At 40.9% G+C, this 25,459-nt stretch overlaps 1 protein-coding gene across 1 annotated transcript; it reads right to left on the bottom strand.

The window, feature by feature from the left end:
* LOC115155984 (interferon alpha/beta receptor 1a) lies at positions 1 to 25,257 on the bottom strand. Its single transcript, XM_029703133.1, has 7 exons — positions 25,094 to 25,257; positions 8,981 to 9,113; positions 8,416 to 8,600; positions 3,692 to 3,852; positions 1,482 to 1,635; positions 1,101 to 1,255; positions 1 to 656 (listed from the first exon to the last, which is right to left on the bottom strand). The coding sequence occupies exons 1-7, from the start codon at positions 25,143 to 25,145 to the stop codon at positions 288 to 290; spliced, it is 1,209 nt and encodes a 402-aa protein (XP_029558993.1). The 5' UTR covers positions 25,146 to 25,257; the 3' UTR covers positions 1 to 287.
* Positions 25,258 to 25,459: the final 202 nt, after the last annotated feature.

The raw sequence follows: 25,459 nt of genomic DNA on the forward strand, positions 1-25,459 counted from the left end.
TACAGTAAAATTGTTTATGTTTTAATCTGGGTTCACAGTGCGGACTGAACAGAGGTCCCCCATACCGAACGAGTCGGTATGAATACGTTTACCATTACACCCTTACTTTTGAGATGTGTCTTTTAATCTGCGAGATGTCATCAACTTTAAAGTGTCCTTTGAGGAGGGGTAGAAAGACAGACTTCGGAGAACATCCTGTATGACCCTCCTCCTTTCCCTACTACAATTCTTCAACCATCACCTACGGTCTTTCCACCAAGCTCTCCTCTCGCTCTCTCCATCTCTCCTCAGACGCACACATCCACAATCACCTCATCCGGAACTCCTTCGTCTCCAGGCTCTTCCCCCATCTCCTCCAGCTTGACCTTCTCCACTTCCTTGTCTCTCCTGATTGGCTCACCCCAACCACTAGAACCCTGCTGGCCGGAGCCTCCCTCTGTGGAGTAGACCCCAGAGTCCCCGCTGCCTTCACTGCCCTGGCGGCTATGCCTGCTGCTGTCATGCTGCAGCCCTGAGGGGGGAGCTGTGAAGGGAGGAGGGATGTGGATCTCTGGCAGCACCACCTCGGCGTACACGCTCAGATTATCACAGCACAGCTCCGACTCAGGAGTGAAGAGAATGGGCATTTCAGAGCCGAGGGAGGAGTCACAAAAGTACTGGTGGTAGGGGGAGAAAGAGGGAGCAGCATACGATTACTCAATTTATCCAAACCCCCCCAAGACACACACCCACCCACAGACACCTAGATATTACTCTTGTTTACATGCTAGCCACTGTGAGGCCTGCTGCTACTCGCTGTTTATTATACATGTATAGTCACTTTACCCCTACCTACATGTACAATTTACCTTGACTAACTTGTATCCCCGCACATTGACTCGGTACCGATACCCCCTGTATATAGCTTCGCTATTGTGTTACTTTTTTTACTTTAGTTTATTTAGTCAGTTTTGTTTAACTCTATTTTCTTAAAACTGCATTGTTGGTTAAGGGCTTGTAAGTAAGCATTTCACGGTAAGGTCTACACTTGTTGTATTCGGCGCATGTGACAAATACAATTTGATAGGATGTGTGTGCTTGTTAGCCCATGTACAGCCTACCTCCTGGATGTATGCAGGCAGCTGGATGGTGGGGTAGAAGGTGTGTTTGAGGACTCTGTAGAACCTAAAGAAGGTGTAGGCCAGAAGCACCAGCAGGACACATGCTACCAGGGAGACCAGGAAGTACAGGAAGATCTGCCACCACTGGGTGTCACCTGTGGATGAAGACAATGACACATAAGTGTCCTTCACACTACATTACAGTGCCCTCATTAATATGTAAGTACTCCCTTAAAAAAAAAAATATATACAAAAAAATACAGTATACTTACTCACACGGATACAGGTAGGTTACACACACACACACACACACACACACACACACACACACACACACACACACGCGTCATGCTATTTCAAAACCAATCTCAAAGTCTTTACCTTCTGTCTGCATGCACTGGGGTTCTGTGTAGCCGCTTGTCTTGTTGTAGTAGTCGTAGCGAGACTGAACCCTGACACAGTACCACGTCCAGGCCTCCAGCTCAGGCAGCGTCACCAGGTTGTTGCTAGAGTTCACCACATTAGGTTTCAGACCCTGGTCAAACAATAAAAACATGTTAAGAGGTTTTTGCAAAGTGAAATAAGATAGGGCTGTGTATCCCAAACCTCTCTGGAGTACCTCGAGCCATTCCACTTACTTGATGTAATGCAGTACTAGCACAGTTGATTCCACTGGTGAACTGATAAACAAGCCCTTCTTCACATGAACCATCTGTGCTGGTACTGGATTATATCAAGTAAGTGGAATGGCTGCAGAAGAGCAGATACTACTGATGTTGAAGCCCTGGGGGAGTTACAGAGAATATGTAATAAGAGCTTTGCATTCAATCTGATGCGCATTTGAATGCCCTGTCCGATATCGGACAGAATAAAAACCCTGAAGGTGGCCAAAACCTGAAACGTGTTGGCTTTACTTTTTACAATAAATACGCTTTTTTTAATATTCAACCCTTCACACTCGTGGGGCTGGTCCTACATGGATAGGGCTAAATTGAAATCTTACAGAAGAAATATGAAAAGTATATGCATAACCATGAGTACACAACAGTACACCTGACAAGACTGAATCCTAACATTACACTTGATATATTTTTATTTCTTCATATACATTTTTTTTTTTACCCCCTTTTTCCTCCCCAATTTCGTGATATCCAATTGCGATCCAATTACGATTTGTCTCATCGCTGCAACTCCCCAACGGGCTCGGGAGAGGCGAAGGTCGAGTCATGATTCCTCCGAAACATGACCCGCCAAACCGCGCTTCTAAACACCCACTGCACCAATGTGTCGGAGGAAACACCGTTCAACTGACGATCGAAGTCAGCCTGCAAGCGCCCAGCCTGCCACAAGGAGTCGCATAAACGTCGAGGAGCCAAGTAAAGCCCCCCTGGCCAAACCCTCCCCTAACCCGGACCACACTGGGCCAATATTCCTGGAAAATGTGAGGTAGGTACAACATAAGACTAACAAATAACAAGGGTTTGAGTGAGAGGTCTAACTGATGTTTCCAAGTGGCCACACACCTCAAGTGCACAGTCCCTTACATAGGATGCCACTACAGTAACAGGTCGATAGCAACAATTGATAACCTGATGTACCTTTTCAGACAGTAGAATTCTGCTCCAGCATAGAATGTTTGGTATTGTTTCCCTGAAAACAATAAATGTTGCCGATTGATGTGCTGTTGTTTTTAAATGGTAGGGTAGAATTTTTTGTATTTTTTTCCTCTACAAAATGTATTGGTAAGTCATATTTTATGAACTTCAAAGAACTTTTCTTACGCCTCGACCACATCAACAGCATCATTGCATTTTGGTACACCAGAAGTACATTCATTTCCAATGGAACACTGCGTTTGCCTCGAAGCATTGAGTTGCAGAGGCAGTTGCAGTGCGTTCTGTGTGGTGCATACGTTTGATTTATCGAACGTACGCGTCAAACTATGTGTAGACGGCTTGACAGAAATGGTAGCAGAAGGTGAACGTTGAACTTTTGTTGCACACATATCCAGATGATGCTGATGATTGACAGTTCTGGTTGCCTAGAAATGGATGTTAGTCCCGGCATTCCTTAACAGACAAGTTCGGTGGCGCTTCGAAACTACCTCCAGAAAAGGTTTTGTTGCGGCATTTATTAAAGCCGTAGTGTACCCTTTCAGACAAACATACATGCCGTAGTGCTTTCAAGGCGCCACATTCCATACGTCTGAAAGGGGCATTATTGTGTTGTGTTACATAGAAAACCTACATAGAAACCCTGCATAGAAAAACAGAGTAGGAACACAGGTGTGTTCTTTTTAAGGTTTCGGTTTAGAGTGTTACATGTTGTGGCTTCAGGTGTTTGGGGTTTTATACCAGTCACAGGGTTACTTAGGGGAGGCCCAGGTGCCTTAAGGGACCATAGAAAAGGGAAGTGTGAGCTGGAGAAACAAAGGTGTTTTTAAAACTTCTCTCTGAGCATTTCTAGTTGTTCCCGAAAAATAATCACTGTCCTAGTTTCAGCTAGAAACCAAAAAAAGTAAACACATATCACAGACAGTACATTTTCCATCAATAAAGTAGCTGTCAGTGCTAGTAAAGAAAATACAGTACCCGAGGGTCATCGGACAGGCTCCAGTACAGGATGTGGTAGGACAGGGAGAGGATGTGTTCCTTCATGGAGCCCTGGGTGCTGGTCAGGGGGTCAGAGATGGTCACGTCCAGCAGGTTCCCCACAGGAGCCAGCTCCACCCTGGACGGTGGGCCCAAAGCAGCTAGACAGGGGGAAGAACAGAAAAATAAGAAGCATAAATAAACTCAGTAGTCATCAAGTCAGAATCCAGCCGAGCCAACTCCAGAGAACGATTATTGGTGATCGATAGCGGTCTTCCTGTGCTAGTTGTGTGTTAGGGTGTCTACGTACAGTACCAGTCAAAAGTTTGGACACACCTACTCATTCAAATCAAACTTTGTCACATGCACCGAATACAACAAGCGTAGACCTTACTGTGAAATGCTTACTTACAAGCCCTTAACTCTTTCCTGAACTGCATTGTTGGTTAAGAAAATATTTACCAAATAAACAAAAGTAAAAAATTATTAAAAAGTAACAATATAATAACGAGGCTATATACAGGAGTCAATGAGTGGGGATACAGGTTAGTATAGGTAATTTGTACATGTAGGTATGGGTAAAGTGACTTATGCATAGATAAAATAGCAAGTAGCAATGGGGTGGGGGGGGGTGAAAATAGTCCGGGTGGCCATTTGATTAATTGTTCAGCAGTCTTATGGCTTGGGGGTAGAAGCTGTTAATTAGTCCAGGCTCCAGTACCGCTTGCCGTGTTGTAGCAGAGAGAACTGTCTATGACTTGGGTGACTGGAGTCTGACAATTTTTGGGGCTTTCCTCTGACACTGCCTAGTATATAGGTCCTGGATGGCAGGAAGCTTGGCCCCAGTGACGTACTGGGCCATATGTACTACCCTCTGTAGCGCCTTACGGTCAGATGCCAAACAGTTGCCATACCTGGTGGTGATGCAACCGGTCAGGATGCTCTCGATGGTGCAGCTGTAGAACTTTGAGGATCTGAGGACCCATGCCAAATCTTTTCAGTCTCCTGAGAGGGAAAAGTTGTTGTTGTGCCCTCTTCATGATTGTCTTGGTGTTTTTGGACCATGATAGTTCGTTGGTGATGTGGACTCCAAGGAACTTGAAACTCTCGGCCCGCTCCACTACAGCCCCGTCGATGTTAATAGGGGCCTGTTCGGCCCGCTTTTTCTTGTAGTCAACGATCAGCTCCTTTGTCTTGCTCACATTGAGGGAGAGGTTGTTATCCTGGCACCATATTGCCAGGTCTCTGACCTCCTTCCTATAGGCCCTCATCGTTGTCGGTAATCAGACCTACCACTGTAGTGTCAGCAGCAAACCTAATGGTGGTGTTGGGAGTCGTGGGTGAACGGAGTACAGGAGGGGACTAAGCACGCACCCCTGAGAGACCCCAGTGTTGAGGATCAGCGTGGCAGATGTGTTGTTGCCTACCCTTACCACCTGGGGGCGGCCCGTCAGGAAGTCCAGGATCCAGTTGCAGAGAGAGATGTTTAGTTCCAGGGTCCTTAGCTTAGTGATGAGCTTTATGGGCACTATGGTGTTGAACGCTGAGCTGTAGTCATTCTCACATAAGCATTTCTTTTGTCCAGGTGGGAAAGGGCAGTGTAGAGTGCGATTGACATTGCGTCATCTGTGGATCTGTTGGGGCGGTATGCGAATTGGAGTTGGTCTAGGGCAGCGGTTCCCAAACTTTTTATAGTCCTGTACCCCTTCAAATATTCAACCTCCAGCAGCGTACCTCCTCCAGCACCAGGGTCAGCGCACTTGCCATTATTGTAAGCCTCCCTCCCCCCCACACACACACACTATACGACACATTTATTAAACATAAGAATGAGTGAGAGTTTGTGTCACAACCTGGCTCGTGGGAAGTAACATAGAGCTCTTATAGGACCAGGGCACACATAATAATCAATAATTTTGCTCTTTATTTAACCATCTTGCATATAAAACCTTATTTGTTCATCGAAAATTGTGAATAACTCACCACAGGTTAATGAGAAGGGTATACTTGAAAGGATGCACCTAACTCTGCAATGTTGAGTTGTATTGTTTTAAATAATTTTCCACACAGTCTGTGCCTGTATTTAGTTTTCATGCTAGTGAGGGCCGAGAATCCACTCTCACATAGGTACGTGGTTGCAAAGGGCATCAGTGTCTTAACAGTGCGATTTGCCAAGGAAGGATACTCTGAGTGCAGCCCAATCCAGAAATCTGGCAGTGGCTTCTGATTAAATTAAACTTCCACAGAACCGCTTGTTGCAATTTCAATGAGGCTCTCTTGTTCAGATAATGGTAAGTGGACTGGAAGCATGAAAGGGATAATGAATCCAGTTGTTTGTGTCATCTGTTTTGGGAAAGTACCTGCGTAATTGCGCAACAAACTCACTCAGGTGCTTCGCTATATCACATTTAACATTGTCCGTAAGCTTGAGTTCATTTGCCCACAAAAAAAAAATCATACAATGATGGAAAGACCTGTGTGTTGTCCTTGTTAATGCAAACAGAGAAAAGCTCCAACTTCTTAATTATAGGCTCAATTTTGTCCCGCGCATTGAATATAGTTGCGGAGAGTCCCTGTAATCCTAGATTCAGATCATTCAGGCGAGAAAAAACATCACCCAGATAGGCCAGTCGTGTGAGAAACTCATGCAAGCGGTCAGACAAGTGAAAATTATGATCAGCAAAGAAAATTACAATTTTTCTCAATTAAAAAAAACGTGTCAACACTTTGCCCCATGATAACCAGCGCACTTCTGTATGTTGTAAAAGCGTTACATGGTCGCTGCCCATATCATTGCATAGTGCAGAAAATACATGGGAGTTCAGGGACCTTGCTTTAACAAAGTTAACCATTTTTCACTGTAGTGTCCGAAACGTCTTTCAAGCTGTCAGGCATTCCCTTTGCAGCAAGAGCCTCTCGGTGGATGCTACAGTGTACCCAAGTGGCGTCGGGACCAACAGCTTGCACGGGCGTTAACCACTCAACTACGTCTCCCTGTCATGGCTTTTGCACCACAATTACAGATATTGCAGCTACGTTTGGCTACATATGGACCGTTAGTGGAATTCCCGCGAGAGAGTAACGGTTAATGTGATTGGATGATAATTATTTGACTAGGCTACCCTTATTTGACATAGTGTTGTTATTTCACTGAAAACTAGATGGTTTAATTTTATTTTTGGCAGTGAAATGAGCCTACTCAGGCGAGAGAAAAAAAATAAAAAAAAAATAAATAAAAATCACCCAAATGTATAGCCCCGTTGGAAATTATAAATGGACTGTTTTAAAATGTGAAAAAAAAATCTATACACTTTTTTTTTAACGTGAATCACAGTTTTATTAGGCGTACAAGTACATCAGTGTCTAGTTTGAGAAATGGACCCCTCACAAGTCCTTAACTGGCAGCTTCATTAAAGAGTACCCGCAAAATACCAGTCTCAATGTCAACAGTGAAGAGGCAACTCCGGGATGCTGGCCTTCTAGGCAGAGTTCCTCTGTCCAGTGTTATTTTGCCCATCTTAATCTTTTATTTTTATTGGCCAGTCTGAGATATGGCTTTTTCTTTGCAACTCTGCCTAGAAGGCCACATCCCGGAGTTGCCTCTTCACTGTTGACGTTGAGACTGGTGTTTTGCGGGTACTATTTTATGAAGCTGCCAGTTAAGGACTTGTGAGGGGTCCATTTCTCAAACTAGACACTAATGTACTTGTCCTCTTGCTCAGTTGTGCACCGGGGCCTCCCACCCCTCTTTCTATGCTGGTGAGTGTCAGTTTGCTCTGTTCTGTGAAGGGATTAGTACACAGCATTGCACGAGATCTACAGTTTCTTGAAAATGTATCGCATGGAATAGCCTTCTCAGAACAAGAATAGACTGACGAGTTTCAGAAGAAAGTTTTGTTTCTGGCCATTTTGAGCCTATAATCAAACCCACAAATGCTGATGCTCCAGATACTCAACTAGTCTAAAGAATGCCAGTTTTATTACTTCTTTAAATCAGAACAACAGTTTTAAGCTGTGCTAACAATTGAAAAAGGGTTTTCTAATGATCAATTAGCCTTTATAATTTTAAAACTTGGATTAGCTAACACAACGTGCCATTGGAACACAGGAGTGATAGTTGCTGATAATGGGCCTCTGTATACCTATGTAGATATTCCATTAAAAATCTGCCGTTTCCAGCTACAAAAGTCATTTACAAAATTAACAATGTCTACACTGTATTACTGATCAATTTGATGTTATTTTAATGGACAATTTTTTTTGCTTTTCTTTCAAAAACAAGGACATTTCTAAGTGACCCCAAATTTTTGAACGGTAGTGTATGTGGGAACTCCTTCAAGACTGTTGAAAAGCATTCCAGGTGAAGCTGGTTGAGAGAATGCCAAGAGTGTGCAAAGGGTGGTTACTTTGAAGAATCTCAAATATATTTTGATTTGCTCAACACTTTTTTGGTTACTACATGATACCATGTGTTATTTCATAGTTTTGATGTCGTCACTATTATTCTACAATGTAGAAAAGAGTACAAATAAAAGAAAAACCCTAGAATGAGTAGCTGTCCAAACTTTTGACTGATAATGTATGTTGGTGTGTGGTTGTGCTCAGATACGTGACTGCCTTTTTGCAACTGTGTTTATTATTTTGTTATCTTCTCACATTTACAGCTCTTTAGTTTGTTTTTAAATCGGTGCCAAAGTCAGGCTTCCCCATTTCCTCTCTCTCACCGTCTTTATCGGGGCAGAAGTCTTTAAGGACCCAGTCTGAGTTCAGTCCGTCTGCACTGGCTCGGACCCTGAGCACATACATGCCCAGGTAGTGCAGACCAGAGCCTGTGAAGTTACAGTGGGTATGTATGGTCCTCTCACACACACGGCTCCAGTTCTTCTTCTTCCTCTTCAACGCATGCTTCCTATTGGGGAGAGAGAGGGTCACTGATTTACATTTTAGTCCTTTAGCAGACATTGCTCTGGATAAGAGTAATTAGGGTTAACCGCCTAGCTCAAGGGCACAGACAGATTTTTCACCTAGTCGACTCTGGGATTCTAACCAGCAACCTTTTGGTTACTGGCCCAATGTGCTCAACTGCTAGGCTACCTGCTACTGATGAGAGGCAGTCTTGGCCAAATACCAGATCATGATACTCATAATGTAGCGCAAGAAAAATTAGACCAGCCACAGTTTGGGTATACTGTAGCATGCGAGATGTATTATAATGTGACATTGGAGGGGTGGAGGATGTGTCCAAGAGTGTGATACTGTGTGTGTGTGTGTGTGTGTGTGGTGACTTACCCCATGTACTCTGCAGTAAAGGTAACAGTGTTGCATGTGGTCATCTGGTCCCGGTCCCAGTCCCATGTTAGTAGGTACTCTGTGTTCAGGGTGATCAGAGTCAGGTTCTGAGGTACAAGCAGCTCTGCAAGCACTGAAACACACAAAGGAAGACAGGGTTACTAAAGGGTCTTGGCATATGCCTTGCAGAGCTTCTCTAGGGTAGGGGGCAGTATTTTGACGTCAGGATGAAAGGCGTGCCCAAATTAAACTGCCTGCTACTCAGGCTCAGAAGGTGGGATATGCATATTATTAGTAGATTTGGATAGAAAACACTCTGAAGTTTCTAAAATTGTTTGAATGATGTCTGTGAATATAACAGAACTCATATGGCAGGCAAAAACCTGAGAAAGATCCAACCAGGAAGTGGGAAATCTGAGGGTTGTAGTTTTTTCAAGTGATTGCCTATTGCCTACACAGTGACTTAGGGTTCGTTTTGCACTTCCTAAGGCTTCCACTAGATGTCAGTCTTTAGAACGTTGTTACAGGCTTTTACTGTGAATATTGAGCGAACGAGAGGGCCTGGAGTCAGATGAGTGAGGAAATGACATGAGCTCAGAGGTGCGCGCTCACATGTGTGAGCTGTGTTCCTTTTCTTTTCTGAAGACATTGGAATTGTACGGTTAGAATATTACTGAAGATTTATGTTAAAAACATGCTAAAGATTGATGCTATACATCGTTTGACATATTTCTACGAACGTAAATATAACTTTTTTTTTAACTTTCCGTCGTGACATTTTTGCACGCTTCCTGCATTTGGAGTAGTGGACTGAACGCGCGAACAAAAAGGAGGTATTTGGACATAAATGATGGACTTTATCGAACAAAACAAACAATTATTGTGGACCTGGGATTCCTGGGAGTGCATTCTGCTGAAGATCAATTGTAAGTGAATATTTATAATATTATTTCTGAGTCTTATTGACTGCACAAAATGGCGGGTTTGGTTTCGTGTCTGAACGCTGTACTCAGATTATTGCAAAGTGTGCTTTCACTGTAAAGTTTTTTTGAAATCTGACACAGCGGTTGCATTAAGGAGAGGTGTATCTATAATTCTTTGAATAACAGTTTAATATTTTATCAACGTTTATGATGAGAATTTCTGTAAATTGATGTGCTCATTCACCGGAAGTTTTGGGAGGCAAAACATTTCTGAACATTGCACGCCAATGTAAAATGTTTTTTTTTTGGATATAAATATGAACTTTATCGAGCAAAACATACATGTATTGTGTAATATGAAGTCCTATGAGTGCCATCTGATGAAGATCATCAAAGGTTAGTGATTAATTTTAGCTGTATTTCTGGTTTTTGTGACGCCTCTCCTTGCTTGGAAAATGGCTGTGTGGTTTTTCTTGTCAAGGTGATGTGCTAACATAATCTAATGCTATGCTTTCGCCATAAAGCCTTTTTGAAATCGGACAATGTGGTTGGATTAATGAGAATCTTATCTTTAAAATGGGATATAATAGTTGTATGTTTGAGAAATTTTAATTATGAGATTTTGTTGTTTTGAATTTGGCGCCCTGCTATTTCACTGGCTGTTGAATAGTGTGTCCCATATACCCAAGAGAGCTTAGGACTGATTTCATTATTCACTATTGTCCTCATTTGGTATGGTATGCTATAGGATGTGAATTGGGGTCACTTCCATGTAAAAGGATCCATGAGCACCAACATGTGAAGTTCATTGGAGAATATCAAATTGGGTGCCAAACGAAAGCAAAAAGATTATATTTTTGGGATATGACAGGATCGATACATTTTACATCTTACAAATTTGGCACAAGTACACCTTTGATTTCTGGTCCAACAGATTTTAGAAAACATCTTCCAGAAAAATTGTGAAAGGTATTAGAAATACATCAAAACAGACCCCTGCAAACTAATAACCACATTTAGCATTTTGATAAATTATTTGCCTTCTGTAAGTTTAAGAAACATTGCCTTGTAAAAAACCCACATCACACATACCCAGATATTCTCTAATTTCTCTCCCTCATGAGGTAGTATAATTAAAGTTCACAGAAGTAACAAGGTAGACCTACCAATTATTGTTTTTACTTAAATACATTTTTGTTTATGAATTATTAAGTGATTAAAACTCGTAATTCTGTTACCAAACAATTACAATACATCCATTATGTATTTAACTGACTGCAATAGGAAGTCATAGTAGTCACAAACCATGGTTGGGTCACCTGCTACTGTCCTCCCTTCCACTGGTATACAGTTATGTTCAGCTCATAGTGTCTCCTGCTACTGTCCTCCCTTCCACTGGTATACAGTTATGTTCAGCTCATAGTGTCTCCTGTTACTGTCCTCCCTTCCACTGGTATACAGTTATGTTCAGCTCATAGTGTCTCCTGCTACTGTTCTCCCTTCCACTGGCATACAGTTATGTTCAGCTCATAGTGTCTCCTGCTACTGTCCTCCCTTCCACTGGTATACAGTTATGTTCAGCTCAGTGTCTCCTGCTACTGTCCTCCCTTCCACTGGTATACAGTTATGTTCAGCTCATAGTGTCTCCTGCTACTGTCCTCCCTTCCTGTTACTGTCCTCCCTTCCACTGGCATACAGTTATGTTCATCCTCAATGTTTTATTTCTCTTTCTGTCACATGGTCAAAGCAAGAGTGTGAAAACAGTCTGGACAACCCCTCCCTCTCTCTCTAGTTAATGTCACCTCTCCCAGCTCTTACATGAGCCCCCTCTTTCTATTTACTGTAACCAGCATCCACACCCCCTGAGCACAGATCAACATCAGACGTCGAAAAGTAGTTAAAATTTGGTCAGTCCGCCATGGCCCTGATTTAAATGTACACAGATGTCGTTTTTTGGGCCGTACACTGCCTTGATTCCAACATCTACAGACATTGGTTTTTAGTCCGGTCCAGACTGGCCATGATTTGGGCCAAACATATACGTCCATGATTAGTGACCGGACCAAATCATAGACATCTATGGTTTTACAAATTTGGACAGCACAGCAAAGTAGAGTACAATACTAGGGATTCAAATTTCGATCGATTTTGCTGCCGACTAACCGACCCTCACTAACCGGTCAACAAACGGTTCCATTTTTTCCAAACAGTAAAATGACGTGACCAACAGAAAATACTACGTATGCATACATGGAATGGCTGTTTTTAACATAGCAAGCCTATTGTATCGTCTTACAGTTCAAAAGGCTATAGATCATTATTGAACATGTAACTCCTGTAATGAAGCAGCTAATAAAACATTTCAAACATTTGCCAAAATGCAATTCACAGGGAAAAACAGTTCTAAACAGCACAATGTGAGCGGTTCCATGTGACAAATATGAAAATCTCTATTAGAAACCTTTTCATCACTTCCGAACTAGTCAGACAAAGTTCTGCTCCCATTCATTTTCAACAGGGGTAAGCGGAGCAATGCGCAGGGGATTGTGGGAAGGTGAGTGGTGAGAACCCTGCTAGTGGAGTTCTAGCTCTGCTCTACTTTATGCAAATTGCACGTGGCCACCACTGTCGTTAACCAATCAGGTAAGGAGCAAATATTTGATTGAAAATCTTCCGTTCATGAAACACAGTTCTGCCTGTCATTAGTGCCAGGCAAATAAAAACAAAGTATGATGGAGGACAGCAAATCAATCATTGCTGTGTCTGGTTTTCCAACCTCTATATGAGGTCGCTTTGCTAGAATACAGAGACAAAATCTGAAGGCCAATGGCATGGAGGAGGATTGCAGAGATTTTTGATGATGAAGAGAAATTTACACAACAATGTTTGCTTGTGCTGCGACAGTAGTGATGTGCAGTATTGCGAACGATTTGTTCTTTCTGAACAACTCTTTTTTTCCCTCAGTGACTTGTTCATTTTAGTCATTCGTTTGACCTGCTGGCTGCCAGCAATTAATTCTCAGTCAGTAAAAATAGCCGAACTTCCCATCACTACAAGCTAGCTATGAACCACAATCAACCTAAACCTCAAAACTGTGACAAAGCTACCATTTGTGAATGTGCTGACTAAATTAAATTGTGAAATTCACCCACCAAAAGGATAGAAGTCGCCAGTAACACACACTATTACATTGTAAACGAAACATGAATTTCCCATGTAACATGCTACCAATTGGATTATGGTGATGGGTTCTAAACTTTGAATATTATGAATCCATAGTTATGCTAGAGAAATGAGGGGTGCCATATTCTAGGGTTTACACCAGAAGTTAATGGTTATCTGTAGGAGGAATGTATATGGTGGAGGCAATTAAGCTTGGAATGTACTGGAGTGCAGGGAAGACGATCACATGTGGCAGGCACTGATATGGGTAGAGAGCTGTGGATTAGTGATGAAGGGGGTCGAGGTCAGGTCATGTCACATTAGGGGAGAAGAAACAGTTTATTGCCCGTATCACTTAACAAATGGTATCTTAACATTATGATTCTCATATATTACAGCTTATGGCTCTTTCATTATACCTGTGTCATGAAATTTTGGATTTTACATTTTTAGTCATTTAGCAGACGCTCTTATCCAGAGCAACTTACAGTAGTGAATGCATACATTTCATACATTTGTTCTCCGTACTGGTCCCCCGTGGGAATCGAACCCACAACCCTGGCGTTGCAAACACCATGCTCTACCAACTGAGCCACACGGGACCTGATTATAGCTCACTTCCTGTAAAACACATAGGGCTACATATAAAATGCACATGAATGGGTACTTTGGGTAAAGGCAATAGTGGCTTTGACTTGCAAACATTGTTGTGCAGATCTCTCTTCACCCATCACCAATCCTCTATGACCTTCTTGGTTGTCTCTGTATTGTAAAATCATGTTCAGCAAATAAAATAAAAAGGTAGAATTACAACGCTCCCCAAACCTATTTTCCTTTTTGACATGTTTTATTAGCCTAATAATTGCCAACTCCTTATTTTGATTAACATTACTGTACCTAGAATACAAGAGTTTAATTTGTACTAAACAATTTCATGTCACAAAAATAATGTAGGAAATCTTTCTGGTTTATGGGTTAGCCGCATATACATTATCTACTGGTATCATTTTAAATTGAGAACATACAGTGCCTTCGCAAAGTATTCAGACACCTTGACTTTTTACACATTTTGTTACGTTATAGACTTATTGTAAAATAGTTTTTTTTTTTTTAAATCCACAATACCCCATAATGACAAAGCAAAAACCTATTTTTTTTTTAAATAAATTTGCAAAAAATGTATAACAGAAAAACCTTATTTACATAAGTATTCAGACCCTTTGCTATGAGACTCAAAATTGAGCTCAGGTGCATCCTGTTTCCATTGATCATCCTTGAGATGTTTCTACAACTTGGGAGTCCATCTGTGGTAAATTAAAATGATTGGACATGACCTGTGCCCCCTGTATATAGCCTCGCTACTGTGATTTTACTGCTGCTCTTAACTTATGTTATTTTTTACTTAACACTTATTTTTCTTAACCTCTCTTGGGTAGGGGGCAGTATTTTCACATCCGGATGAAAACTGTGCCCAAAGTAAACTGCCTGTTACTCAGGCCCAGAAGCTAGGATATGCATATAATTGGTAGATTTGGATAGAAAACACTCTAAAGTTTCTAAAACTGTTAAAATAATGTCTGTGAGTATAACAAAACTGATATGGCAGGTAAATTTTATTTGTCACATGCGCCGAAACCAACAATGCAGTTAACTGTTGTATAAGGGCTTGTAAGTAAGCATTTCACTGTAAGGTCTACACCTGTTGTATTCGGCGCATATAACAAATAAAATTTGATTTGGAAAGGTACACACCGGTCTATATAAAAAGGTCCCAGATTTGACAGTGCATGTCAGAGCAAAAACCAAGCCATGAGGTCGAAGGAATTGTCCATAGATCTCCAAGACAGGATTGTGTCGAGGCACAGATCTGGGGAAGGGTACCAAAAAAATGTCTACAGCATTGATTTTTTTTAAACCTTTATTTAACTAGGGAAGTCAGTTAACCTGTTGGGGATAGGGGGCAGTATTTGCACGGCCGGATAAAAAAACGTACCCGATTTAATCTGGTTACTACTCCTGCCCAGTAACTATAATATGCATATTTGTGTTTGATTTGTTTGATTTGGATAGAAAACACCCTACATTTTCTAAAACTGTTTTAATGATGTCTGAGTATAACAGAACTCATTTGGCAGGCCAAAACCTGAGAAGATTCCAAACAGGAAGTGCTCTCTCTGACTTTTTCTTGGCCTTCTTGATCATCTCTAACCAAAACAGGGGATCTCTGGCATAACGTGACATTTTCTAACGCTCCTATAGGCTCTCAGAAGGCGCCAGAACGATGAATGGTGGCTTTGCAGGCCCTGGCTGAAAAACAGTAGCGCATTTTGTAAGTGGTCGATCTGAGGACAATGAGACTGGAGGCACGTGCACGAGCCGACACCATGTTTACTTTCTCTCTCTTTGAACGAAAACAACGACTCCCGGTCGGAATATTATCGCTTTTTTACGAGAAAAATGGCATAAAAATAGATTTTAAACAGCGTTTGACATGCTTCGAAGTACGGTAATGGAATATTTTTAATTTTTTTGTCACGAAACGCGTCGGGCGCGTCACCCTTCTTTACCCTTCGGATAGTGTCTTGAACGCACGAACAAAACGCCGCTATTTGGATATAACTATGGATTATTTGGAACCAAACCAACATTTGTTATTGAAGTAGAAGTCCTGGGAGTGCATTCTGAAGAAGAACAGCAAAGGTAATCAAACTTTTCTAATAGTAAATCGGAGTTTGGTGAGTACCACACTTGGTGGGTGTCAAAATAGCTAGCCTGTGATGGAAGGGCTATCTACTCAGAATATTGCAAAATGTGCTTTCACCGAAAAGCTATTTTAAAATCGGACATAGCGAGTGCATAAAGGAGTTCTGTATCTATAATTCTTAAAATAATTATGTTTTTTGTGAACGTTTATCGTGAGTAATTTAGTAAATTCAGCCGGAAGTGTTCGGTGGGAATGCTAGTCACATGCTAATGTAAAAAGCTGTTTTTTGATATAAATATGAACTTGATTGAACAAAACATGCATGTATTGTATAACAATGTCCTAGGATTGTCATCTGATGAAGATCATCAAAGGTTAGTGCTGCATTTAGCTGTGGTTTATGTGACATTATATGCTAGCTTGAAAAATGTGTGTCTGATTATTTCTGGCTGGGTACTCTGCTGACATAATCTAATGTTTTGTTTTCGTTGTAAAGCCTTTTTGAAATCGGACAGTATGGTTAGATTAACGAGAGTCTTGTCTTTAAAATGGTGTAAAATAGTCATATGTTTGAGAAATTGAAGTAATAGCATTTCTAAGGTATTTGAATATCGCGCCACGGGATTACACTGGCTGTTGAGTAGGTGGGACACAAGCGTCCCACTGGCCCAGAGAGGTTAAGAACAAATTCTTATTTACAATGACGGCCTACATCAGCCAAACCCAGACGACGCTGGGCCAATTGTGCGCCGCCCTATGGGCCTCCCAATCACGACCGGTTGTGATACAGCCTGGATTCGAACCAGGGTGTCTAGTGACGCCTCTAGCACTGAGATGCAGTGCCTTAGACCGCTGCGCCATTCGGGAGCATTGAAGGTCCCCAAGAACACAGTTGCCTCCATCATTCTTAAATAGAAGAAGTTTGGAACCACCAAGAGACTCTTCCTAGAGCTGGCCGCCCAGCCAAACTGAGACATCGGGGGAGAAAGCCCTTGGTCAGGGAGGTGACCAAGAACCCGATGGTCACTCTGACTGAGCTCCAGAGTTACTCTGTGGAGTTGGGAGAACCTTCCAGAAGGACAAACATTTCTACGGCACTCCACCAAGCAGGGCTTTATTGTAGAGTGGCCAGACGGAAGCCACTCAGTAAAAGGAACATGACAGCCCGCTTGGAGTTTGCCAAAAGACACCCAAAGGACTCTCAGTCCATGAGAAACAAGATTCTCTGGTCTGACGAAACCAAGATTGAACTCTTTGGCCTGAATGCCAAGTGTCATGTCTGGAGGAAACCTGGCACCACCCCCATGGTGAAGCATGGTGGTGGCAGCATCATGGTGTGGGGATGTTTTTCAGCGGCAGGGACTGGGAGGCTAGTCAGGCTTGAGAGAAAGATGAACAGAGCAAAAAACACAGATCCTTGATGAAAACCTGCTCCAGAGTGCTCAGGACCTCAGACTGGGGTGAAGGTTCACCTTCTAACAGGACAACGACCCTAAGCACACAGCCAAGACAACACAGGAGTGACATTGGGACAAGTCTCCAAATGTCCTTGAGTGGCCCAGCCAGAGCCCGGACTTGAACCAGATCGAACATCTCTGGAGAGGCCTGAAAATAGCTGTGCAGCGCCGCTCTCCATCCTACCTGACAGAGCTTGAGGGGATCAGCAGAGAAGAACGGAAGAAACTCCCCAAATACAGGTGTGCCAAACTTGTAGCGTTATACCCAAGAAGACTTGAGGCTGTAATCGCTGCCAAAGGCCCTTCAACAAAGTACTGAGTAAAGGGTCTGAATACTTACAGTCCCTTACAAAATTATTCATTCCCCTTGGCGTTTTTCCTATTTTGTTGCATTACAACCTGTAATTTAAATTCATTTTTATTTGGATTTCATGTAATGGACATACACAAAATAGTCCAAATTGGTGAAGTGAAAAAAAATAAAAACTTGTTTCAAAAAATTAAAAAGAATAAATAACAGAAAAGTGGTTTGTGCATATGTATTCACCGCCTTTGCTATGAAGCCGCTAAATAAGATCTGGTAAAACAAATTACCTTCAGAATTCACATTATTTAATTAATTAAGTCCACCTGTGTGCAATCTAAGTGTCACATGATTTCAGTACACACACACACACACACACACACACACCTGTTCTGAAAGGCCCCAGAGTCTGCAACACCACTAAGCAAGGGGAAGCATCAAGTAAACAGCACCATGAAGACCAAGGATCTCTATAAAAAGGTCAGGGACAAAGTTGTGGCGAAGTACAGATCAGGGTTGGGTTATAAAAAAATATCAGAAACTTTGAACATCCCACAGAGCTTCATTATATATATTTTTTTAAAGAATATGGCACCACAACAAACCTGCCAAGAGAGGGCCACCCACTAAAACTCATGGACCAGGCAAGGAAGGAATAAATCAGAGAGAGATCAAAGAGACCAAAGATAACCTTGAAGGAGCTGCAAAGCTCCTCAGCTGAGATTGGAGTATCTGTCCACTAAGCCGTACACTCCACAGAGCTGGGCTTTACGGAAGAGTGGCCAGAAAAAAAGCCATTGCTTAAAGAAAAAAAATAAGTAAACACATTTGGTGTTCGCCAAAAGGCATGTGGGAGACTCCCCAAACATATGGAAGAAGGTACTCTGGTCAGATAAGACTAAAATGTAGCTTTTTGGCCATCATGGAAAACGCTATGTCTGGCACAAACCCAACACCTCTTATCACCCCGAGAACACAATCCCCACAGTGTAGCATGGTGGTGGCAGCATCATGCTGTGAGGATGTTTTTCCACCGACAGGGACAGGGAAACTGGTCAGAATTGAAGGATGGTGCTAAATACAGGGAAAATCTTGAGGGAAACCCGTTTCAGTTTTCCAGAGATTTGAGACTGGGACGGAGGTTCACCTTCCAGCAGGACAATGACACTAAGCATACTGTTGAAACAACACTCAAGTGGTTTAAGGGGAAACATTTAAATGTCTTGGAATGGCCTAGTCAAAGCCAAGACCTCAATCCAATTGAGAATATGTGGTATGACTTAAAGATTGCGGTACTCCAACGGAACCCATCCAACTTGAAGGAGCTGGAGCAGTTTTGCCTTCAAGAATGGGCAAAAGTTCCAATGGCTAGATGTGTCAAGCTTATGGAGACATACCCCAAGAGACTTGCAGCTGTAATTGCTGCAAAAGGTGGCTCAACAAAGTATTGACTTGGGGGGTGAAGTTACGCACACTCAAGTAGTTTTTTTGTCTTATTTCTTTCACAATATAAAATATTTTGCATCTTCAAAGTGGTAGGCATGTTGTGTACATCAAATGATACAACACCCCCAAAAATATATTTTAATTCCAGGTTGTAAGGCAACAAAATAGGAAAAATGCCAAGGGGGAATACTTTCACAAGCCACTGTATGTAAAATGTGATCTTTTATTCATATTTTCTTTCAATATGAATTTGCAAAACATTCTAAAAACCTGTTTTTGCTTTGTCATTATGGGGTATTGTATGTAGATCGATGAGGGAAAAATGATTTAATTTATTTTGAATAAGACCGTAACAAAATGTGGAAAAAGTCAAGCAGTCTGAAAACTTTCTAAATGTAATATATGCAAATGATGATATTCAGGATACATCACCATGAAGAGAATGACATTCATATCCATAATTAATGCATTTCTGTTTAGTACAGATCATGGACCCCTGATGTAATTCCGTTACCTTAATTATGTTACCGGGTGTAAATCCACTTCACTTACTGTAGTTCAATATCAAAAATAGATTTTTTCAAACTCAAGGTGTCATGTCATAGGCGACACCCCATTCCGTCTGCAGGCATCTTTGAATCATAATTCAGAGCAGATATTTCAGAGTTTTTAGACAACATGGTCGCATTAAAAAACAGATTACTATATTTCTGTTACCAAACATTTCATCTGCACAGTTCTTCCAGTAAATGTGTTTTTGTGAAATGTGTGTAAATTGTTCAAAGTAGTCCAGAGTTGTATGGTTAGCTAAACTTTGAAATTCATGGTTTTTGTTTGTAATACATTTTAAAGTAAAAAACCTGAGTCTCAGCGTCACTTCAATACCATGGAATTGCCCTTGGTCAGACATGAGTTGGATAATCAACAGATTAGGCACCAATCCATTGAAGTTAAAAGTAGCTTAATGTAAACTCACCCCATTCCGTACAAATGTGTGCAACCGCGACATTCAAACGAGGCTGCAAAGAAAACTAATGGGACTGTAGCAACTTTGTTGACTTCAAAATCTGGGGTGTGAACTACGTTTCTATTCAAGGGTTGATCGACATGGTAATGGCTCTATAGTATTGGAGAAAAGTTGAAAAAAACTGACCCTCCGTTACATCGTGACGTGTCATGCCGTAACGTACAGCATAAAGCAACTATTTCTGTCTTACAATCTCTCTCCACCAGGTGTAGCACTTCTCTCATCATTTAAAAACAAGAAATGGACAGTGACGGGGGTAAGGGGGGATACCTAGTCATTTTTTACATCACTGCATGCGATCATGACTCTCAAAGCCGCTGTTTACTTCTGAAGATCACTTTAGCACCGCCCTAAAAACCCCATTCAAATTCGACACAAACCTTCAAATAGGTATGTAATGATACATTATATAAACTCTTTATAGTGTTTTATTTACATTTTAGAGGCGATAAGGTGATAAGTTGGACAGATCGAGTGAAAAAAAGCAGTTTTCCCACACGACATATGTCCTTCTCACTATCACGCATTAGTTTCGCTACCCCACCCGCCATTTTTACAAAAGACCCGATGTAGCTCATTGCCTTGTTGAATTATGCAGAAACGGGCAGCGTGGAGTTCATGTCATTGATTTTGTTGGAAAGGGGAGAAATTGTGATTTACAATGGTATTGACATTACAGTTGATCTGGAAGTATTACGTTTTTGAGGTGCTAAAATAAGGTCAATTGTACGGACCAAGGCGATGTACAAAAGTGAGAGTTTACGTGGTATATATTTCCATAAATTAGGCTACGTATTTCATCGCTACTTCACAGCCAACCACAAATTCACATCTATTTACAATATGAAATATTTAGCTGAATTTTTTTTGCTAAAATTCCAATATAAATAACTCTAAAGACCAAAGAAGCAAAAATATCAGTGGTGAGAAAAGAAAGAATAGGCTAGCCATGATGACATTGACCTCACTAGCTAGCCAGCGCTTTTATACCAATTGTCCACAGCCATTTTGAATAGGAAAAACCCTGTAGAACTAATCCTAGATGAAAGAGGTTTTAGCCTGCCATGTGACTCAGACCTCACAATACCACAACAGGAACTATCAGATGGGGGGGGGGGGGGAATTAGAGAATGATTCCCTTAACAGCTGTGTGTGTGTGTGTGTGTAGCTGTGTGTGTGTGTGTGTGTGTGTGTGTCTGCTAAACTTCAGTGCACCCATGGGGCTGCGATTTGAAAGGGTCATTACACAATATTTCCCTATGATTCAATCTGTTCATCTCGCTCTTTTTCCACTCTCTTTCTCAGTCGCGACTCAGAATGTCTAGCCCTCTTTCTAGAACCTCCTGATGGTGGCAGGCACACACACACTAGTGATATGCGGGTTGACCCATAACCCACAGTCTCTGCGGATAACCACACGGTGGACGGGTTCAGGGTTATTAAATATTGTTGAATAAAGAGAAATAATACCTTTAAAATAAATCCATAAATGGATCATTGTGCAATTTAGGCTACATTGAGGTTTTACTTTCATTATTTTAGGCCATCTGGTATTACTGTATAAGCCTAAACTTCATGGCTTAAAAAGGGAAACACTTTAGGAAGTAAAGCTAAGCAAAGAGATGTATTCAAGCCACTAACACTAAACGTGTATTTAACACAACGTCTATATTTTGATCGTCGACAAGGTTTATTTGGAGGTTTGGTCAGCGCCATTTTAAAATACCATAGTAACGACTGACGCCAGTACGTCACTGGCAGGAATCAGCAAATTGTCTGTGGTATTGAGTTTTCGAGCAGAGAGTGAATTGAAGAGAGTGAGGTCAAGTGTGGACAACGAAGATGGCAACAAGCAGTAGTTCAAACATGAACTGTATAGCGCCAGGCTGTATGAATTGGCTCCAAAAAATCCATCGGATGCCCAAGGACGCACAACTTTTGAAGAAGTGGCTCCACGTCCTTTAGAAGGACGTGCCAGCTCGAGCTAGTAGGATCTGCAGACAGCAATTCGCGGAGGCAGACTTCGCAATGAAGGGTACTTTCGAATCGGCAACTGGGAGTTTCCGAATGGAAACGAGTCATAGGCCTACGTTGAAGCCCTCTTCTTGCGCCTCCATTTGACATTGAGGGTTATGGTGTAGGGGTTACCGACCGACCATCATCAACATCTTAAAAACGACTGAACGGAGGAGGCAACGCGAGTCAATGCAATGGAGCCTGAGGTAACGCTAACCGGTCATGACTGTTGTTGACTAGGCTAGCATTAGACACTTAACAACTATGTTGCAACTCTAGTTCAAGGTAACTAGCTAATTGTGTAACACCCCCAGCAAATAACACCAGCAAGCAACTCAACTGCAACTAAAATTGCAACCCAGTTTCTCCGTGTACCCCTGTTATTAGGTAGTTACTGTAGCTAGCTTCCACCTCAGATAGTCAAGTACTGTAATACATTTTGTTGACATATTTATTTTTGTAATGTTAGCTCCTCCTCATTTAGCTAGACTGAAGTTGACACAGCTTCTTTTTTTATTTTATTTAACTAGTTAAGTCAGTTAAGAACAAATTATTATTTACAATGACTGGTGTTAGACCTTATTGACGATTCTGATTTAATCTTCGAAGATAGACTTTTATAAAGCCTAAGAAGATAATAAAACTTCGATACAGTGGAACATGAGTTTCTATTTCTCTCCCTTGAGAAATTTGTTTTTGGGGAATTATTTTGTAGTACTATTAAATTAAAGCATGGCACTTCTAGATTTGATTTGAAAAGAGGAATTAGGCAAGGTTGCCCAATTTCACATTAAATCTTCTTGCTTGCAAACCAACTTCTTACAAGTTCTGTTAAATCTAGTGATATAAAAAGGATCTCTATTGCTGACAGAGATATTATCATAAGTCTTTTTGAAAGATGCTGACCAGATTCCTAGAGCAGTCGATGTGATAAATATATTTTCCAAAGCAATCTGGTCTTTGCCTGAACCTTAATAAGTGTAAATTGTTTGCTGTTAAAGACCGTGTGATACCCTCTATATGCAATATTCCAGTCAATAAAAAAGTAATATACCTTGGGATTACCATATCTAAGGAAAGATGCTCATTAAATGTTATACCTATTATTGAAAAAAACAAAAAGAAGTTGAACCATTGGTTGCAGAGGGATTTATCCTTGAAAGGTTGAGTATTGCTTTCTAAAGCTGAAGGTATCTCCAGACCTACTTATGCAGCCCACGATTTTTCCAGATGAAGTTGAAAAGCACCTGGTCAACCGCTTTACCTATTTTGTTGTCAAGATATATATCTTGACCAGGTGCTTTTCAACTTCATCTGGAAAAATCGTACATTATATTAGGACATCTGTCGTTATGAACTCATATGAATATGGTGGTCTCAATTTTCTTTTTTTTGGATTTTCCTACTTTGAATAATACTTAAGATAAATTGGGCTAAACATTTTTTAAAGAATCCTACTTCAATTTGGAATTTCATCCCTCATATCTTCTGTTTTGGTGGCCTCAATTTTGTTACTTTGTAACTATAACATTGATAAGATTCCTGCAAAATCATCTGCTTTTCATAGACAAGTATTCTTAGCGTGGTCGTTAATATATAAACATAATTTTTCCCCGCATAGGTATTTCACTCGTAACAATAAGGACATTTTGTATAGAAACAAGTCTTTATTTTTTAAGAACTGGCTCAATAATCATATCCTACTGGTGAGTCAACTTTTTAATGCAGAAGGATTGTTACTCAATTATGAGGAATTTTTTATCTCGTTACAATATCCCTGTAACACCTAGAGAGTTCGCCATAGTCTTTGATGCTATTTCATCTGGAACTCTCATGTATGTTGTTTAGAGGTGTAACCAGACCTCACCTTCTTGACCTACCCTCGCATAATCCAGTTGACTCTCCAATAGGGAAAATATGTTTCTCCTTGGTCCCTAGCCTTCCCTGTAGCTCAGTTGGTAGAGCATGGTGTTTGCAACACCAGGGTTGTGGGTTCGATTCCCACGGGGGGCCAGCACAGAAAAATTATGTATGAAATGAAATGTATGCATTCACTACTGTAAGTTGCTCTGGATAAGGGCGTCTGCTAAATGACTAAAATGTAAATGTCCCTCAGAACAACAGATCTATACATGCTTTATTTCAAAGGGATATTGTATCCATTCCTTATGTCACAAGTTACTGGAATACATTGGTCACTAATATCTGTTGGAAAAAAGTCTGGTTATTACCACACAAATACTTGCTTCTTAACAAGGTCAAAGAGGTCTCTCTCAGAATGATCCATAAGTATTACCCTGCAAATCATTACCTGAAGAAACTCAAAAAATACATTAACATTGATTGTACTTTTTGTGTTGAGCATCCAGAAACCGTTTCACATTTATTTTGGCATTGTCTACACGTAAAACAATTTTGGAAAGATATTCACAATTGTTAATATTCTTGATGACTTTTGTTTTTTTTAATGGGAGAATGTGCTGCTCGGTTTCCTTAACCATAATATAGAAAAACAATTTTACCTCCATAAATCTGATTGTGCTAACGGCAAAATGTCATATTCATAAATGTATGTTCACAAAAAAAACACTTCTGTGTTTTCTATAAGGAATTCGAGCAATATATTAAGACCATTCTGCATTCTTCTAATAAGAAAGCTGTTAAAACAATCAATATGTGTGCATCTTTTAAGATCTTTGTATAATCTGTAATTTGGTGTACCCCCTAGCATATGTTATCACTGTTCGTATACTTCTTGTATGTATACTGATTTCTTTAAAAAAAGAAAAAATTTAAAGAAAAAAAAGAAAAAACAGGCCTAGCTAGTGCTGTATCACATTAGTGGTTTTGACAAGCAGAAGTGACTTTTCGTGGCAGGTTACGAGAATTAGGTTAAAGTTAGCTAAAGGGTTAGCTAAAATTGTCCATAACTGCCCTAAAACCAGTCTTGGTTTCCACTACATAATAGTTCACGGCATCACCAAAACGGAATATTTAGCTACTATAGCTAGCTAACGTTACCTATTAGAAAGCAAGACACGACAATATAGAGCAAGCATTAGCTAGCTACTTACCGTTGGTTATTGTGAGAGACCAGATGAGAACGAGAGCAAAACCCACGTTCATGATGAATAATTATTATTTAGCAAGGAATCCAACCGTGCGTTTGCTCAAGCTGCCTTCACAAATCGTTCATTTCACCAGTTGTTATGATTGCTGCCTAGGTCTACTTTACCGTTCTTCCAGCAGCAGGATATTATGCTGGCATCACATGGCAGATTTGTTTTCTTCAAAATAAGAGTCTCACTGCAAAAACATTTACATTACATTTAAGTCATTTAGCAGACGCTCTTATCCAGAACGACTTACAAATTGATGCATTCACCTTATGATATCCAGTGAAACAACCACTTTACAATAGTGCATCTAAATCTTTTAAG

Source organism: Salmo trutta, chromosome 20 (assembly GCF_901001165.1).
Source record: "Salmo trutta chromosome 20, fSalTru1.1, whole genome shotgun sequence".
In the NCBI taxonomy this organism is placed as follows: domain Eukaryota; kingdom Metazoa; phylum Chordata; class Actinopteri; order Salmoniformes; family Salmonidae; genus Salmo; species Salmo trutta.

What these genes read in the sequence shown, in the direction of transcription:
- LOC115155984 (XM_029703133.1), bottom strand. Translation starts at nt 25,145, where the DNA reads ATGAACGTGGGTTTTGCTCTCGTTCTCATCTGGTCTCTCACAATAACC. An exon ending in GTCTCTCACAATAACCAACG is followed by an intron (nt 9,114 to 25,093) that starts GTAAGTAGCTAG and finishes TGTGTGTTTCAG; the next exon opens with TGCTTGCAGAGCTGCTTGTA. An exon ending in TTTACTGCAGAGTACATGGG is followed by an intron (nt 8,601 to 8,980) that starts GTAAGTCACCAC and finishes TCTCCCCAATAG; the next exon opens with GAAGCATGCGTTGAAGAGGA.